The sequence below is a fragment of the Calonectris borealis genome, chromosome 1, assembly GCF_964195595.1.
Source record: "Calonectris borealis chromosome 1, bCalBor7.hap1.2, whole genome shotgun sequence".
In the NCBI taxonomy this organism is placed as follows: Eukaryota; Metazoa; Chordata; class Aves; order Procellariiformes; family Procellariidae; genus Calonectris; species Calonectris borealis.
In genome coordinates, this window is record NC_134312.1 from 63156788 (window position 1) to 63174154 (window position 17367).

At 43.3% G+C, this 17367-nt stretch overlaps 1 protein-coding gene across 7 annotated transcripts in view; it reads right to left on the reverse strand.

Annotated features, from left to right (window-relative positions):
* Window positions 1-537: 537 nt before the first annotated feature.
* TBXAS1 (thromboxane A synthase 1) overlaps window positions 538-17367 on the reverse strand; it is a 235350-nt gene continuing 218520 nt past the window's right edge. For all 7 annotated transcript variants that reach the window (XM_075157658.1, XM_075157690.1, XM_075157666.1 and 4 more), the window contains 4 exons: window positions 12593-12681; window positions 9992-10129; window positions 6495-6657; window positions 538-5877 (listed from right to left, as the gene is read on the reverse strand). In XM_075157658.1, coding sequence (XP_075013759.1) covers window positions 5803-5877; window positions 6495-6657; window positions 9992-10129; window positions 12593-12681 — 465 coding nt within the window. In that variant the 3' untranslated portion in view covers window positions 538-5802. The remainder of the gene's footprint in view (window positions 5878-6494; window positions 6658-9991; window positions 10130-12592; window positions 12682-17367) is intronic.

A 17367-nucleotide genomic window follows, 5' to 3' on the forward strand; every position in this document is an offset into this window, starting at 1 on the left:
AAGTATGCTGGGGAAGACAGTCTGGGTTACTCCTGCCTCTGGCAAGGGAAAACCCATCCGTGGGATTGCTTTTGCTCAAGGATCTGGGTGCACCTGGTAGGTAATGCGAAAGGATGGGGAAGTGTGGTGTATACCTCAAGGGGATTTAATTTTGGGTGAAAATAGCCAATGAACTGAATTGTATGATGTTAATTGTGATATGATATTGTATATCATCATTATTTCTGTGGTTGCTATAGCAGTAAAATCACCCAGATTAATGAAGAATGAACTAACTCCAATGAAACCGAGCAAAGTGCGACGATGATAGAACCGGATGAGAGCAGCAATACTGAAATCAGAACTGGCTTCAGGATGCAACAGTCCAATGCCACACATCATCTCTACTGCCCTGAAGGACTGTTATGACAGATGGAGCCCAAAGCCATGGACTAAATGAACTCAATGGATATTTTAGAGGGATGGCCCATAGACTAAGGGAATGATATCTCTCTCTGTGTGTGTATATATATATATATAAAAAGACAAGAAAGGTGGTGGTGATTAATTGGAATGTATTGAAAAAAAAATGTGAGACCTAGGCATTACGTAAATGGTATAGAATAAGGGGTGGATACTGTCCTGGTTTTGGCTGGGATAGGGTTAAATTTCTTCCTAGTGCTGTGTTTTGGATTTAGTACGAGGAGAATGTTGATAACACACTGATGTTTTCAGTTGTTGCTAAGTGCCCTCCTAGTCCAAGGACAGCTCCCGTGCCTACTGACTGAGCTAGGTACACGAGATGGGAGGGAACATAATCAGGACAGCCAGCCCAGCTGGCCAATGGGGTATTCCATACCATGTGACGTCATGCTCAGTATATGAAGGGTAGGCGTGATCCAGGAAGTACCGATCGCTACTTGGTTATCGGTCAGCGTGGGTGGTGAGCAATTGCATTGTGCATCACTCATTTTGTATATTCTATCATTATTATTATTATTTTCTCTTTTCTGTTCTATGAAACTGTCTTTATCTCAGCCCACGAGTTTTTCTCACTCTTACCCTTCCGATTCTCTCCCCATCCCACCGGGTAGGGGGAGTGAGCGAGCGGCTGCGTGGGGTTTGGCTGCCTGCCAGGTTAAACCACGACACACAGTGATGTTTCAGTTGTTGCTAAGTAGTGCTTGCACTGGTCAAGGACTTTTCAGCTTCCCACACTCTGCTGGGTATGCAAGGGGCTGTGGGGGAGCGTAGCCAGGACAGCTGACTCAGCTGGCCAATGGGGTATTCCATACCATGTGACATCATGCTCAGTATATAAACTAGGAGGCGTGGTTCAGGAAGCAGCGATCGGGGCTTGGGGACTGGTTGGGCATCAGTCGGCAGGTGGTGAGCAGTTGTATCGTGCATCACTTGCTTTGTATATTCTATTGTTCTTGTTATTGCTACTACTACTGTTTTACTTTGTTTTTATTTCAATTATTAAACTGTTTTTATCTCAACCCATGAGTTTTCTCACTTTTGCCCTCCCAGTTCTCTCCCCCATCCCACTGGAGCGGGGGGAGTGAGCAAGCAGCTGCGTGGTGTTTAGTTGCTGGCTGGGGTTAAACCACAACAGAGTGGCAGTACGCTACCCAGTTCGGATACCTGCAGCCTGGCAAAGTTGGGGTGGTGGGTAAGAGGAACTTGGGTGTATGGCATGCACCAGCTATGGTAGTGTGCTCGGAGCTGCTTGGTGTGGAGAAGACTTGCACTTTGCTTCTTAGAAACCATTGCTCAGAGCTGCCTTCGAGCCAACGGGCAAGTGGGAGTTGTAGAAATGCTGCTTTACTTGGAATACTTCTTCCAGCACAAAACCCAGGAGGATGGCTGTCTTATATGGCCAGGGTTACTGGTGCTCACCTGTTTTACCAGAGGATAGGCTTCCTGAATAGCTCCCTTGCACTTCTTGTTTCAGGCCCGGTCACGGCTTCATCTCTACTTGCAAAAATCCTAGCGATTGATGGAATCCTGCTCCCTCCTTGAAAGTAGCCATAGCACCCGTCAGTGCAGGGAGCAAACATCTTAGAGACTCATCAACCTTTTCACAGTCAGAAGAAAGAGAGTGGGGCCAGTGCGAACCAAGCAATGAAAGAAACAGTTCGTAAATCAGATTTAAATTCTTTTAGCATATTTACTACTGTAAATGCACAGAAGAGTCTCATATTAGGTGAAGCTGTGTCCAAGATGGAAATGTCATTCAACAAAGGGAAATGAGAAGGTGGTCATTTCAGAAAGTATCACACACAGAGAGGAAATTCTGCAGTTTAATGACAGGTAAGAATAGATAGTACAAATTCACAATCAATCAAGCATAATGATTTTTAACACCCAGCTCCGTTTTTCCAGGAATACTATTTATAAAGTACAGAACTGTAAAGGTTTTCTATCTCAGCACTCTCATTAAAAATAGCACTTTATACTGACAGCTTTCCGTAATCATTGCAAAGTCCCAGAAGATGTTTTTAATAGAAGCTTTCCTTTACCAAGCAGCCTTTGCTTCGTATCAGCTGTCAGAGAATGACTAAGACCCTTTTGTAAAACAGACATGCCTGATTTTAAACAAACCCACAGCTCAGCAATGCAAGACAACACACTCACTGTTGCTGAGGAGAGAAATTATTTTAAATCAGCTTCCTTGTTCCTCCCTAGAATCAACTGCTGTTGATTGAAGCATGCTGTGCCACAAACGCTAACAGTCACCATAACTTAAGGATATAAAGTTATGTTTTGATGTTGCAACTACAAACACAACTCCTTTTTTGGTAGTTTTTTCTTTAACGAATACTAAAGCCAACTCTGCTCAGGATCGGCTTGGGACCGTGTTATACGGGTGCACAAACACACTGTGATTAACAGGATATTACCAGTTTCTGGTTTGCAGAGCTGCCGTCAGTCTCGTGTCTCCTTTTTTGCAAACTTGTGCTTCCACGGGGCTAGAGCAGCGCCAGTCCCTCAAGGCGGCTCTTTCTTTACGTATGTTGCTGAGCCCACACAGCCAGGGAGAGGGCCAGCGTCATTAAGGATGCTGGTAAAATGAAAGACTCTGCAGTGTCTGGTGACTGTATCAGCAGCTGTTGTTTAAAAGGAAGAAATGGCTTGGGGCTCTTCCTATAGTACTGGAAAGTTGGCAGCCTTTTCTCTGTCTTACTTCTCGAGCTGTCTCACTAGACCCACGTGTAGAACAAGGGACGACGCACTTCCAGAAATCTGGCTTGGCCCACAGCTGCAAAAATAATTCCTCTATTCCATACTACTACAAACAAACAGGTGAAAATAGATAATACTTCCTAATCAGAAAACTTTGCAGGGCAGTTGAAAAAACGTTAGCTCAGACTCAAGTGAGTTTACTTGCACATATACTGTCCGTGTTCAACTTGGAAGTGGCTGGGAAAGACTGTGGTGCAGTTTCCAAGCCTGTAAAACGTGATGCACAGTTGCAGCCACTGCAGTACTGTTTTTTTCCAGTGGAGTCAACATGGTATTCAAGATAATAGCGCTCTGTTTAGGCAGTTGTTCAACTACCCTACACGTTAGTGGCACTCTCTCAGACAAATATTGAGGATATAAACAGCATTCAGATAAGCTGTAGAACACTTGATATAAAAATGCATTGAAGAAAGACATAAGCTTGATTTAGGCTTGAGTATTTGTTCAAAAATGAAGCACACAATGACCTGCTAAGTCATGTAAGGAAGAAGAACAGTAAAAAAATTTTGAAGGGACAAACAAGCCTTTGACAGCTGACTTCAGACTGAAATGAACTTCCTGCTCATTCAGGTAGGTGCGACATTTTTAGGCAAGGTCCATCCAACTTTTTGCCAGTTGTATGTATAAGCTGTACAGTAAATCAGCTGCCAGCACATGACTTTCATGAAGGAAAAATGATGGATAATGTGTAGAAATTAGGGTATATACAGTATATTGCTTTTCAAATAAATAACAATCACTCCATCAGTAATTCATATAATCAGTGTGTCTGTAACAGGGCACTTTATGAGCATGCCAGAGATACTCCATGGAAATAGGAACAATTCCAAGACTGCCAGGTCAGTACTTTGCCACTACTACCTGTACAGTTCTGGTTTAAAAAAAAAAAGAAAATCCTAGGAAAGAGAAAGACAAAATCTTCCAGGAGCAAGAAACAGTAATTTGATCAGTGTTAAGGCAGCATGTGGGAAGAAGGCAGCTAAAGGTGCTTGCTGGAGAGAAACTACAGCTAGGGATCAGTGAGCAGATGGCTCCTTCCACCAATCCTTGCAGTGAAGCTGAGCAGTCAGTCTCTTCCTACTGCTGCCATGACACTTCTCTGTGCATACCACCAAGAGAGATGCTGTACCTAAGGAAACCTGGAGCAGAGTACGTCAGCAAGCAGAAAGTCAACACTTGCAAAGAACTGAAAGGTGCTTCCTTATTCTTATGGTGCCATAAGAATTTTTGATATTTATAAAAACTTAAAGAAAAAAAAAGAAAAACAAAGGACCCTGAGACTGAGACCATCTCCCCTCGTGGTTTTGTTGTAAGCCAACCAGCTTGTGGTGCCCACTGAAGGAAATGTTTTTTTTCAGGTCAATCGATCACTGCTGTGTGATGCTATTGAAGGGCTTTGTAGAGGAGCAGGAAAGAGCATGGAGGGAATGCGAACCGTGAAAGCGTACTGCTGCTTTGGCTGTGAAGATGCATGTGCGCAGCCATAGAGCTTGAATGGATCCATGGTGCTGCTGCAGCTGGCAATCTGACAAGTTCCCTCCTGAGTGGAGTGAGGCACCTGGGACATGACCTGCTCCAGGGTCACATAAGGAATCAAGAGAGCTGCTGGGACTGATGATCCCACTCCCTTGCCATTGGCTTTAGTGCATACAGCGCTCTTAATTTCCTTGAGTCAATGAGCTAGACAAGGATGGTGCCAACTGCAATGTTGGAAAGTAAAGGCCTCAAAGCAGTGAAGCAGATGTTGTACCAACACCTTCTGAATACCCTTAAATTTCTTCCAGTCTTCCTGCTTTCATTAAATTTGTATCTTCTTTTCTCCACCTTTCCAACAGCAGTTCAGTAACCAGCAAAACGGCTGCCACCTCATTTCTTTGGTCTTAGCTACTGGAACTTAGCTGGTAAACAGAGGAACTCTTCATTCCTCTTCAATCATGTCAATGCAATGTGCCAAGTGCAAATTGTTAATCTAAGTGTATTTCAAATCACTTCAAAAGCATGAAGAAGGTGCAACTCCTTCCACTTTACAGACACAGGGAGAGATTAAGCATTGTGCAGGAGACTCCGCTTTGATTTTTAGCAGAGTTCAGGATAAAATCCAATGTACTGGATCCCACGTCTTCTGCTATAACTGTGGTGCTTCTTGGGCTTTTTCTAGAGTAGGGACTTAGAAGTGCGTGAGAAGGATGTGTGAGATAATGAATTGTAATTAAAATCCAGTGTAAATCTAGTGTACGCTTAACACCTGCTCCTTTCATTGAACTTGAGCATGAAAAAAGCATTCTCAAAGATGAGTGAAAGGAAGTGTAATGTAGAAAAGCAAACAAAAGTGGGATGCTTCTTTACAGATACTATTCACAGCAATTTGAAAACCACCAAATGACTGTGGAACCCGCATCTCATTTCAAGAAGTGACTGGAGGATCTCCCACAGGAGGGCAGTGAGGCAGCACCTACTGACCATCAGTGGGACTTAGGCTCCTACCTGTCTTTGGGGTTCTGAAAAATAATTATACCCAGTGAGTCACTGAATAAGAGCTCCCATCCCAGGAGGTTTCAGGATGTACATTTTCTTTTAGCGAGATTCTAGCATAATGTAGACTCCATTTTTTGGTCCAAGTGTGGCTTTTGATTTCAGCTGCAAAGGAATCTGAAAGAAAAAAGAGCATCTTATGTACAGTTGTATGTCTTTGTTTATGTGTGTAAAACACCCCCACATACAGACAGACATTTTTGCTGGGGGACCAATTCATACCAGGATTACTGTGGAAGCTGTAAAGTACTTGTTTTACAGTCAGCTGTGGTAGTATAATATTAAATAGAATTTACAGCCAGAGGCTGACGCAGTGGTTGCCCGGGTATATTGTAGATCTGAACAGAAAGAAATTAACTCTGTAAACTCTAGAGCTGCTGAGTAAGTGCCAGATGCCATATATATAGCAATAGGCATCTACTAAAATGCTGAGATGTACACCCATTCTCACCCTGTATAAATCAAGATATTTTGACTGCGGTGTTGCTACACTTCTCTCCACTAAGGCAGGGGTGTGTAACTGTTTGTTTTGTTGGAAAAATCATAAAGGTTAAAACACATTTTGATTAAAACATTCAGTCCAGGCCTCTTATTGCTCCTTATTTATGGAAGTGGCTCTAGCAATTTTCTCAGATGAAGAGAAAGTCACAAAGGGGAGTAAGCCATCCTCTAGGACACACTGTCAACTCACTGAAGTTGGCAAGTGTGGCCTTCAAGCTTCTGCATGTACAAACCTCAGTCTCTGGGCAGATCTTAAATTGAAACTTCTGCAAAATCCTCAGCAGAGTCATTTTTGTCTCCAGCAAACCCATTTTCATGCCAATGCAGCCACGGGGTCCTGCCCCAAAGGGTAGGTATGCAAAGGGATGTCGTTCCTTCTTAGCCTCCTCTGTAAACCTAGAAGGTGCAGAGATGGAAACCCGTTCAAGAAATGCTTTTTGCTCCTGATTCCACATTTTCATTTACATCTCAAAAGGTGCATATTTCAATTGGTCTTAATGGACAGGTCAAGGGGACTATTGACAGATTATGTCTTGATGGGTCTGACACTCTTAAGTAAACAGATAATTGATTTATGGCCATCAGCCTTTGTCAGCTGATGATTCCAGGAAAGGACAGACAGACATTAGTATTACTTTCAATCTATCTTTAATGAATTGCCTTCATCTGATGACCACACTCAGAAGAATGGTAACTTCAGGTGCGGACATGCTACTGTGTAGACCTTTGCGTGAATGAGGGAGAGATTACAGCTAAGAGGAAATTAATGGGCTGCAATGTGAAGTAACTAGAATTAGCAACAGCGCTTCCCTGCTGTGCACTGCAGATGCGGATCAACAGGAATTTCTCTTTGAAGCTTGCAAGGGGAGGTGAAATCTCATGGGATTGGACAGGCCATGGCAGACAGTTATTACAATTCAGTACAGCCCTTCTTTCTGCTCTTGGCCCAAAGAGACCAGGTTCCCAGTTGGGAAACATTGAAATTGCAGGCAGTTCTGTTCTTGGAGCTGAAGTACCTCAGTCTGATTGGAAAGACTGATTAATGTGGCAGTCCGTATGCAGATCTGCATCAACTAGCTAGCTTTAACACACTTGATCAACCCATTAGAAATGAGCCTTTTTTTTTTCTTTTCTTTTCTTTTTTTTTTTTTCACAAGGAAGGAAACAAAATTCCTATTCGAACAGCAGTCCAAAGGAAAAAAAAGTAAAATCTCTTTGCCAGCATCTGCAAAGATGGATGTATACTGGACAGAGTATGTACAGACAAGAGTACAGAGTACAAGTCAGTACAAGTTATTAGGGTGTCCTGGTTTCAGCTGGGATAGGGTTAAATTTCTTCCTAGTGCTGTGTTTTGGATTTAGTAGGAGGAGAATGTTGATAACACACTGATGTTTTCAGTTGTTGCTAAGTGCCCTCCTAGTCCAAGGACAGCTCCCGTGCCTACTGACTGAGCTAGGTACACGAGATGGGAGGGAACATAATCAGGACAGCCAGCCCAGCTGGCCAACGGGGTATTCCATACCATGTGACGTCGTGCTCAGTATATGAATGGTAGGCGTGATCCAGGAAGTAGCGATCGCTACTTGGTTATCGGTCAGCGCGAGTGGTGAGCAATTGCATTGTGCATCACTCATTTTGTATATTCTATCATTATTATTATTATTTTCTCTTTTCTGTTCTATGAAACTGTCTTTATCTCAGCCCAAGAGTTTTTCTTACTCTCACCCTTAGATTCTCTCCCCGTCCCACCGGGTAGGGGGAGTGAGCGAGCAGCTGCATGGGGTTTGGCTGCCTGCCAGGTTAAACCACGTCAGTCAATGCATAATCAACAAGGTGGGGCTCATCCTGGCCTGCGCTGAGTCACTGATCACAGTTGTTCCTTAAAATAAGCAAGCCCGTTCACTGGTGGCATTACCCTGGAAATCTACATAGTCCTCCCATGTCATAAGGTATTTGGAGCTGTTCTAGTAGTACAGAACTACTTTTCCAGTTCTATATGTGGATAAAGGTTCTGTTCTTCATGTATAGGGTCATTCCTGAAAATCTCTCATCTGTTCGGATACAGTTTGCAAGAACTTCAGACTGCTAAGGCCCAGAGAACTCATGCAGGATAGAAAGTGATGAGAGGTAATACAGGATATTTTGAGGTTTGGAAAAAAATAATATTATGTATTTCCACTAACACCATCCCCATGTTTAGATATCCTTAATAAAATTGGGATGCTACTGCAGAAGGTACTATAGAAGCCCATAATTTGTGATTGAAGGACCATTAACTCATTAACTAACTGAGCACTGTTGCATATCCCATGCAAACATGTTAATGCAATTCTTGCCTTGCTCACCCCCATATATCATTCTGGTAAATTTAAAGTCTCCCTTGTATTATTCCTGAGGCAGATTTCAAAACAAAATATTAGGGGACAAAAGACTGTAGCTGAATTAATTTATTTTTTGTTAAGCTCTTATTTTATAATTCTAACTAACATTACCAACTGATACAAGCTGAGGAGAGTGTTGGTAATTATGCTTCATTCCCCAGGGAAATTTCAAAAGGGAATTCATCTCAGATACATTACAAACAGCACCGTATGAGTCAAGGGGACCGCAGCCCCCACTATCCATTTTACCCTGTAATGCACTTTCATGCTACTGTTAAAGTGGTGAATAAACAATTAAGACAGCATTTCTAGATAAGCACTGCTAAAAAAAACCCCCAGACTTCCAGTTATTGCTAAGATTCCTCCCCAACAAAAGCTCTAGGCCTCTCTGACCCTGGCACTGCTCTTCTTCATGGCCTAAGGTGCCTGATAGGGCATATGCCAAGATTTGCTCCAGAAGGAGCATTGGGCAAACCCACCTACACCATACATGTGTTGGTTCTGGGCTGCCTTTATCACACCCAGTTGTTTATGCACCTTTTTTCTTAGTAGATTTTTCAACGTAGTGGTAGCTTAAAATGCAGCTGCCCACAGAACAGCTTAAAATATTGCTGCCCACAAAACAAAATTGTGCTTCCACACAGCACTGCATCAGCTGAAATTCTCCCTGAAAGGTCAACTCAGCATCTGTAAGATAGGGCAGAGTACAGAAACACAACTTGACAGTCCCCCCCTCCAGCTGAACAGAATAAATGCTTCATGTGAAAATATGTCTTGCCAAGCAGTGCTAAGAACCCAGGATCCTAACTTATGGACAGAGAGCAAATTCCCAGTGGGAGATGGGATAGGTTCCCCACTCCAGTGTACCCACATCGTTACAACATCTCAGGTGAAAGGGCTGCTCTAAACCAGCCAGGAGCTGGATGAGTTTCCTGGGTAGCTCCACACCATTGAATATGCTATCTCACTTCAGAATTTCTCCATCCAGAGGTGACACTATTTGCAGCATCTGATCTGGAAACAGGTCTGAAAACCTGTGCCACATTTCAACCTTGACCAGACCTTGCACCTTCTGTGGGATGCGCCACTATCACCGTTTGCCTAATTTGGTAGAAGTAACATATGTTATAATCTAAATTAAACTGTGCTCCTCTTGGTGGAAATACTGCTTCGGGTGAATAGTGGGTGACGGTGGCTGTGAAGGACAGCAGGATCTGGTGTCTCCACTGGACAGGCTGGAGTTCTGTGCCCACCCTAACGCGTGAAACAGCATTTAAGGCAGGCCTTTGGTCTAAACAGGCCCAAATAAGGACTCCAACCTAAGAATGGAAAGCACTACTCCACATACCTCTCAGGAATGAACTTCTCAGGCTCTGGCCAGAACTCAGGGTTGTGGTGGAGATGTCCAACTGCGGTTTCAATGACAGCCCCAGCTGGAATACGCTGCCCCAGCACTACACAGTCTTTAGCTGCTTCCCGAGTGAACCTGCAACAGTAAGTGTCATGTATCCCAGATGATTAATAAAGGTAAAAATACAGCAGGAGGGAACCATAAAAGTCAATCTCTTCAGCTGGACTGACCCCGCAATTTCGGGAGTAACACTTTCCCAGTAGATAAATACAGCAACCGTTGCTGATGCTAGTGTCTTCTCAAGTTACAATCATCTCCACCTAGAAGCACACAGCTCCAGCCCAGCTGGCTAACTTTTGCCCTTTTCACAGTAAAGGATGTCTGGTTGCTTATGGTTTTCCAAAACATTAACTGTTAAACTGCAATTTTGCTGCTAATGTTGGTTTTAGACTCATTTTTTATGAAAACTGCAGATGAAATGTGTCAGTCATCTCTAATAACAGGCAGAAAGAGTATGCTGGTTTGTCTTTGGAAAAAATTAAATTAAATATAGGTTTTGAGTTTATTTATTTGAGAAGCTCCTTCACATTGGGACAGCACCTGAAACTTAGCAAGGGATGGTTTTAATGTTAGGTCTAAGTGTTCTGCTGCTGCTGCTACAAAAATACAACCAATTCACAAGCCTTGGAAAACTGCAGCTCACGTATACTCATCAAAGATAGGCATGACGTTAGCAACGAAACTCTCCAGTTTCCTCCCACCCTGTGGTGACAGGTGACAGAGTTGGACTGTCCTTAGGAACCTCATCATGACAGTAAGACTGAGAAAAGCCACCTGCCAAAGCCGAGCTTGGGTCTGTAAACCTTGTAAAAACCCGGTGGGTGGCTGTGCATCTGTGGTGGCAGATCCTGATCTAGATCTTTTAGTGCTTGGGTGGTCACTACAGACCTCAAACCAGCCCGGACCCAGGCGGGTGCCCTGCTGTCTCAGCCTAGGAGCTATTCCCCAGCACCAGCTGGGAGCACAAGGGCGAGACAATGTGCAGGAGCTCCCATTGCTGCTCCCCGCGCTGTGCCTAAAAAGTTGAACAAAGATTTCAGTTTCAGGACTGTCAGTCTGGTATCATTACAGGAACACATTCTTTCCATGCTGACACCCATCTCTCACTTTCTCATAGACAAATAAATAACCGAGGCTCCAAACCCGGAACAAAACACTGGCATGCTAAAAAACACATTGACAAGGTGTCCTTTTCATCCTCACATGAATTTGGTGACAGTGGAAACATGAGTTCTGTGGAAGAAAGTTCTCTGGCTAATAAATTAATTTTTTAAAAAAAACCCTCATGTTATAACAAGCTTGGCTGCTACTGGATTTTCCCCTAACTCGGCATTATCCTTGTCATAGGCAACTAGCATCTTTCCGAGGCGCTGGGCTGTCCTATCCATTCCACATCCATCAGAGTAAAAGCCGGATCAATAAACACCACCGACAATGCCAATCGAAATTTCGGAACAACCTTGCTCCATTCTCATTCTGTTTCCCATCTGACAAACATTGATTGTTTTCCAGTGTTTCAGCTGAAATGCAAAGATCCCTGACGCTTTAACTGGCAAAACGATTTCCACTTGTATACCATGTATAACATAGGAAAGCCCAGTCATCTCATCCAGGAGAAAGTATCTTTGACATTTACTGTGAACAATCCTGCAGATGTCCATTGAAAAATCTTGACTTCAGATCTTTGTGAACATATAAAAGAGAATACGATTTTAAACTTTTTTATTTTAAGGTGCTTGCAATCATGGGGTAAATTTTTCAAAGGTTCTCACACCAAGCTCAGCTTTGGCTCCTTTCCAGTCATCTGAAATTTTCCCCTGGCTTCACGAGAAGCAGTGCAACAGGCTGACCTCTTCGAAAAGTTCCATTCTTAACATTTGCATTTATGCTTGTGATAATAACTTGGAAATTTGACAATCAGATAGCTTTCTAATTTCCTTCCCCCTTGTTTTCAGTTCATCAATGTAACAACTCAGTAAAATTAGTCTTGTGTGAATTGGGGCAAAACTTTCAAAATTGAATGGATGTAGCTATTAGCTTAGCTGTATTAGTATAACACAGTACTAAGTGCAAAACAGTATGGGTCCTAGTTAAACACACATGTAAAATACAGCTTTCTGAATGTGCAACCCTTCCACAGATCAGGGCCTTAATGACCAGCAGGGTAACTCATCCACCAGCCAACAGGCTGGGATAGGTCTTTGCTGTGTATCCCCGAAGCCTGAGGCATATGGAAGCACCAGCTTCTGGCTTTCTAAGGCCAGTCCTGCTGCAAAATGGCTCCATCCTCTAACCTTAGGGGATGCAAAGAATGGTGAGGAAGCAATCTTGGCCAATCCATTGTAAAAGACTGCTTTAGAAATACCAGTATTAGCCAGTTTTCCTTCAATAGGCCGCATTATACCTTTCAAATGCACAAGCAGTATTGATGTTGGCACAGAGACCAAGGGCACATTCGTCTTCCAACAGCAGATTTCCATTTTATAGAGCTAGGGATCTACTCTGTGGAATCAGAAGGGGAAAGAAAAAAGATGATACCTGAAGGCAGGTGGGTACATGCGCAATGTCTCTGCAATCACCATGTCCAGATAAGGGAGTTCTTGTACATTTTGGTAATCAGGGACCATCTGAAAAGCCAGGAAGAAAGGAACAATTACATTTTCTCACATTTAAGTGCCAAACTCATCTCAAATTAGCTTTTAAATCATCTATTTTTTACTGGGCATTTTTCCTGTAGAAGAACTCGATGTCTCATCTAAAACAGTAAATGATAAAATTATACAAAAATGTGGGCAGTAATTAAATGTGTGTATAACATTCCTTTCATCATCAAAACACTTTGGTCCACAGCCCAGCTGAAGATATAATAATAAATCAACTTGCTAGGAAGTATTAAAAACAGGGCATTACAGACCGCATTAATAGCTACAACAGAGCTATTGTATTATACATGCACTAAAATCTGCACAGGACCATTGTTTCTTCCCAAAGACGGGAGCGTGGCAGACCAGGAGCACTTTGTTCCCAAGAAACAGCAAGTCCTTCAGTTATTCTTGCTGATGTTGGAGCGAACCCTTTGCCCTTTCCCAGTTATAGAAATAAAGCAAGTGCTAGTGCTGTGAAGTCTGTGGAGGGGTGGGAGACGGCACCGGAAGAAACCGGCACCCCGATAAGGAACAGAACACAGCAGCGAATTGTTCTGCTGAGTAGAGGGTGCTGAGGTACAGCTCAAATCCCACCGGGCAGGATTGCAATACTGCCTGGGGAGAGAAGCCTGCTTCCTCCCGTGACCACCCCTTGGGTAATGCTGCTTAATTTTGCATGGCGGGCAATGCCTGAGCCCACATATTCATAAGTCTACAAAACCACCCGGCCCTTGACGAGGAGTGGTGGGCACTAAAACCCAAACAGGGCTGTAGCTCAGAAGACTTTGGCCTCTGACAGGCAGCAGACAGCAAGAGACACCAAACCGCGGACGACCACCAGTAGCAGTGACACAACTCAGTGCATGGACGAACAGATAATTTCTCCCACTGTTACCTTCCTTGGAAAAAGGACATTTTCCCTGTCTTATTCAGTGCTCTCAGCAGAGGGCAGCCAAAGTACATCTAATAACCTCGTCAGGAAAGCAGAGTTTTGTTTTAAATTAGAGCATCTCCTAAAGACTGACACAGAGTAAATTGGAGAAAAGCACAGACGTCAGACTAGGCTAAACCTTTTATGAAGATTTGGGGCCCCTGCCGTTCACAAAGGGGACTGGATTCCATCCTTCCTTTATTTACTACAGCACTTTTCATGTATAATGCATATTTTATTGAATTTTCATGCAAAAACATATGGTACATACTGAAAATACTAAGCAGCGAACAACTCCAGATGGTATGCAGAAAAGGCGTACAATAGAACGAGGATACCTTGCTGGATTAGGGTATTCCACTTATTCAGCACTAAGCCACCATGCACCATTTCACATTAACTGATCTTTTCTAGGAAGGAAATAGATACATTCTATTATCCCCATTTTTTGGCTCAGGAAAAAGCAAAACCAAAGAAAGTAATTTGCACAGGCTGAGCAGAACCAGTGTGTCTGCGCCTCTCTTAGGGAAAAAGATGCAACTCAGCTTGTCAATAGATGAAGTATTTTGTCAGTATATGTCAAATATTATCAATACAGGAAGCATAGACTGCACTGACACCCTTCCAATGTTGCTTTTATATTGCAGTAGTGGCTACTAACTCAAACCTTTGGCTTTGGTCGATGGTTATCAGACAAAGGACTAGGAGACGAAAAGCCACAAACGGCAGCAATGTCATGAGAACCATGGCTGAAGGCTGTGCGAGGAGCTGTGCCCCAATAATTTGAATAGCTAAAACCAAAGACAGGAGGATGATTTTTATCATCCTTGTTTTGCAGAAAGGGATCCGAGGGCTACCTGATTTCAGACAGGAAATCAGTAGCAGAGGCTGGAAATGAACTGTGATCAGATTCAAATTTCAGGCCTTCGTGGCAAACCTACCCTTCTCCATAACCACATAGGTGCTCCATGCTTTGATGCAAATGCATGCTGTGGTCTGCATTCATTTTTTTCCCCTGCTGATTTTGTATCTCTCTTTCAGAACTTTCCTCTGTCCTTTCTATACTGCTCTCCTGCATCTCTTTGAATTCTGGGTCAGCATCTGAGTCCCGTCCCTGCAATCCCTCCTGATTTCATGGCCGGGCTGGCTGAGGGAGGAGTTCAGGCTCAGAGTAAATGAGTGGTGGAGCCAAGAGCACACCGTGATGTGTTCGATTCTCTGAGCCATGGTCTTTCCACTGGGCCTTCCTGTCTCTCTCATAATCCCTCTACTTACTTCTGGAGTCAATAATTAAGATAATTATATGGTAACCTGATATAATAAGTAGCCACTAAATCAAACCATACATCAACAAATAATATAACACTAAATTATGGGAGCTTTGATTTGCTCTTTCAAATAGCTTCTATACCTTCAGGGGATTAGCAGTTCAGAAAACAAAACAAAGGTGAAAAACTAGCTGATTTGCCTTAGAAGAATATTCCTTTTGCTTACATAAAGAAAAAGGGGTCGGTCAAATGGCAGCACAGTGAACTCTGCTATCGTGAGCATGGCAGACACATCAGTCATTTCCTACATCTGATGCAACTTAATTATTGGCACTTCCACGCTTTTAGCATCAAAGTAGCTGGACCTAATTTAGTAGTTGTTTGCAAGGTCTGACCCAGGGCTGCGTAAAGTACACACCAGCCAAGTATCTCTATTTAGGAAGGACCGTTTGCTGCTTTTTTTTCCCTTTCAAAGAAAATATTTTCCATTTGTTTTTCCACTCCCTCTCTCCAAAATATTCTTTTAGCCAAGCACATTTCAAAGGAACTTAAATATGCTTTTCTCCCTAAATGTCCCTATTTATATCTTTCAAATGCTGGCAGGTTTGCTGGGGTGGGGGGTGGTGGTGTGCAAAGATGCCACTTTAACCCCCTGCAAAAAAAAAAGTCTACATCGTCTCTTACTCAAGATTGGGTGCTTTTTCATTAAGAAAGAGATTCCTTTCTGTAACAAGTAGAGATGTGGGGGGGAGAAAGGAGACACCACACTGCATGTAATAAAACGTCCTATATTTTAATTTTGCAGCCACTGCTTTGCACAGCGGTTTGTCTTATTCTTTGCACAGCCTTGTAGTATCTTGTCCTGTTGACGTGGAAGTGAAATGGCCATGTAACATCTTGTGGCATTTCTCTGCATGCACGCTTCCCCAGTTTGATTTCCGGAGGTGTGGTGGTACACCCTGACCCATCCCAGATCATTCAATCACTTCTGAGGTCCAGAAAGCACCTAGTTTGGCCACAAACTCTCCTTTATGACTAACAGCAAATCTCAGGCCTCTATATCTTAGAAAAAGATGGGAAATTAATTCTTCACCCCACAGAGTACCCTGAGGTGAAATACCAGCAGTGATTATAAAATTGCCTATGTGCTACAAGGATGATTCGTGTTTTAATCCCTATATAAATTCTAAGAGAGATAACTGCCTTCAGATCCACCTCTGCTTTTCAGTATTGGCTTTAGCATTTTCTAGGCAGGCAAACCTATTTTTTGCCACCACCCTCAGTTAACTTTTAATTCCTCAATGAACACCAAGGGAATCCAAGTGCTGACAGGAGAGGTCTCGCCAATCTTTCTGCTGCAGTTTGAGATGTTACTGTTCCCAGTTGCTCGCTCCTCGTTGCTGGCTGTGGTTAGCGTCACCACAGCCAAGTCAGCAGAAGGGAACATATGCCTGCACCTCACTTGCTTCCGTATAACGTCCAGCATGAACCCATCTTCAGCGACAGTTTAAGACAAGATACTAACTTTTCCCCAAAGTAGCTGCCGAGTGAGGCACAGATCCTCCTCTACCACCTCTGTTTTGGGAATGGTAATCCAAGTACACATCAGTGAATAAAAGATTTCCACTTCTCCTATTGGTCATGGTCTGGTGGTGCTCAGCAGCCAGAAATGAAAAAAATCAGAGAAAATTTTGTGTAGCTGACAGAATGTGACGTGCACCTGAAATTGATTTGGAAGCAGCGAAGGCTGCAGAGACCACATTCCTCATAACTAGCGCTGCTGAGTCATGGCCCGAGACTGAACCGGCTGCAGTTTCTGAGAAATTGCAATCCAAATCAAATGCCTCATGGGCAGGTGTGACTGTGACAAAGTCCATGACAGAGAGATGACGTGCAGATCTGCTTCAGTGCAGATGCAGATCCATGAGTTATCTGTGTATGCTTAGCTACACAGCCCACATCGGCACTCCCCCAAAACGTAGACTTTGGATAGCAATAGGATAGGAGGTCGTGAGTCAACAACAAGCCAGCATCATCGTCAGTGACTCTCACCCACCTCCCTTTCAAATTGCCAAAAGAGCTATTCTGACCATTGCCATAGGTAGGATTCACATACGGGTCAACAATGTTTCTTGATCAAATGGATCAAAAGCTGCCAAGAGATCAAAGAATCTGCTTGGGGTTTTGACCTCTCTTTGGTCACCTCTAGGAGCTGCTTGTCCCCTAACAGAACTAGAGCCTGTGTGCCACGCTTAGCCTGGGAGAAGGGGAAGAAATGCAAGAATACTATGTCAAGTTAGAGTTGTCCCACGACAACCTTTCTAACAACCGTATCAAGAAAGGAAAGGTTAGAGGCAGGACAGCACTCAAGATGCAGATCAATGAAAAAAAGGGGTGGGTGGTTCAACAGGCGCCTATCTTTAACTGGCTTAAAGAAAGCTTGCCTCATGTTTTACCACTTCCACAGCA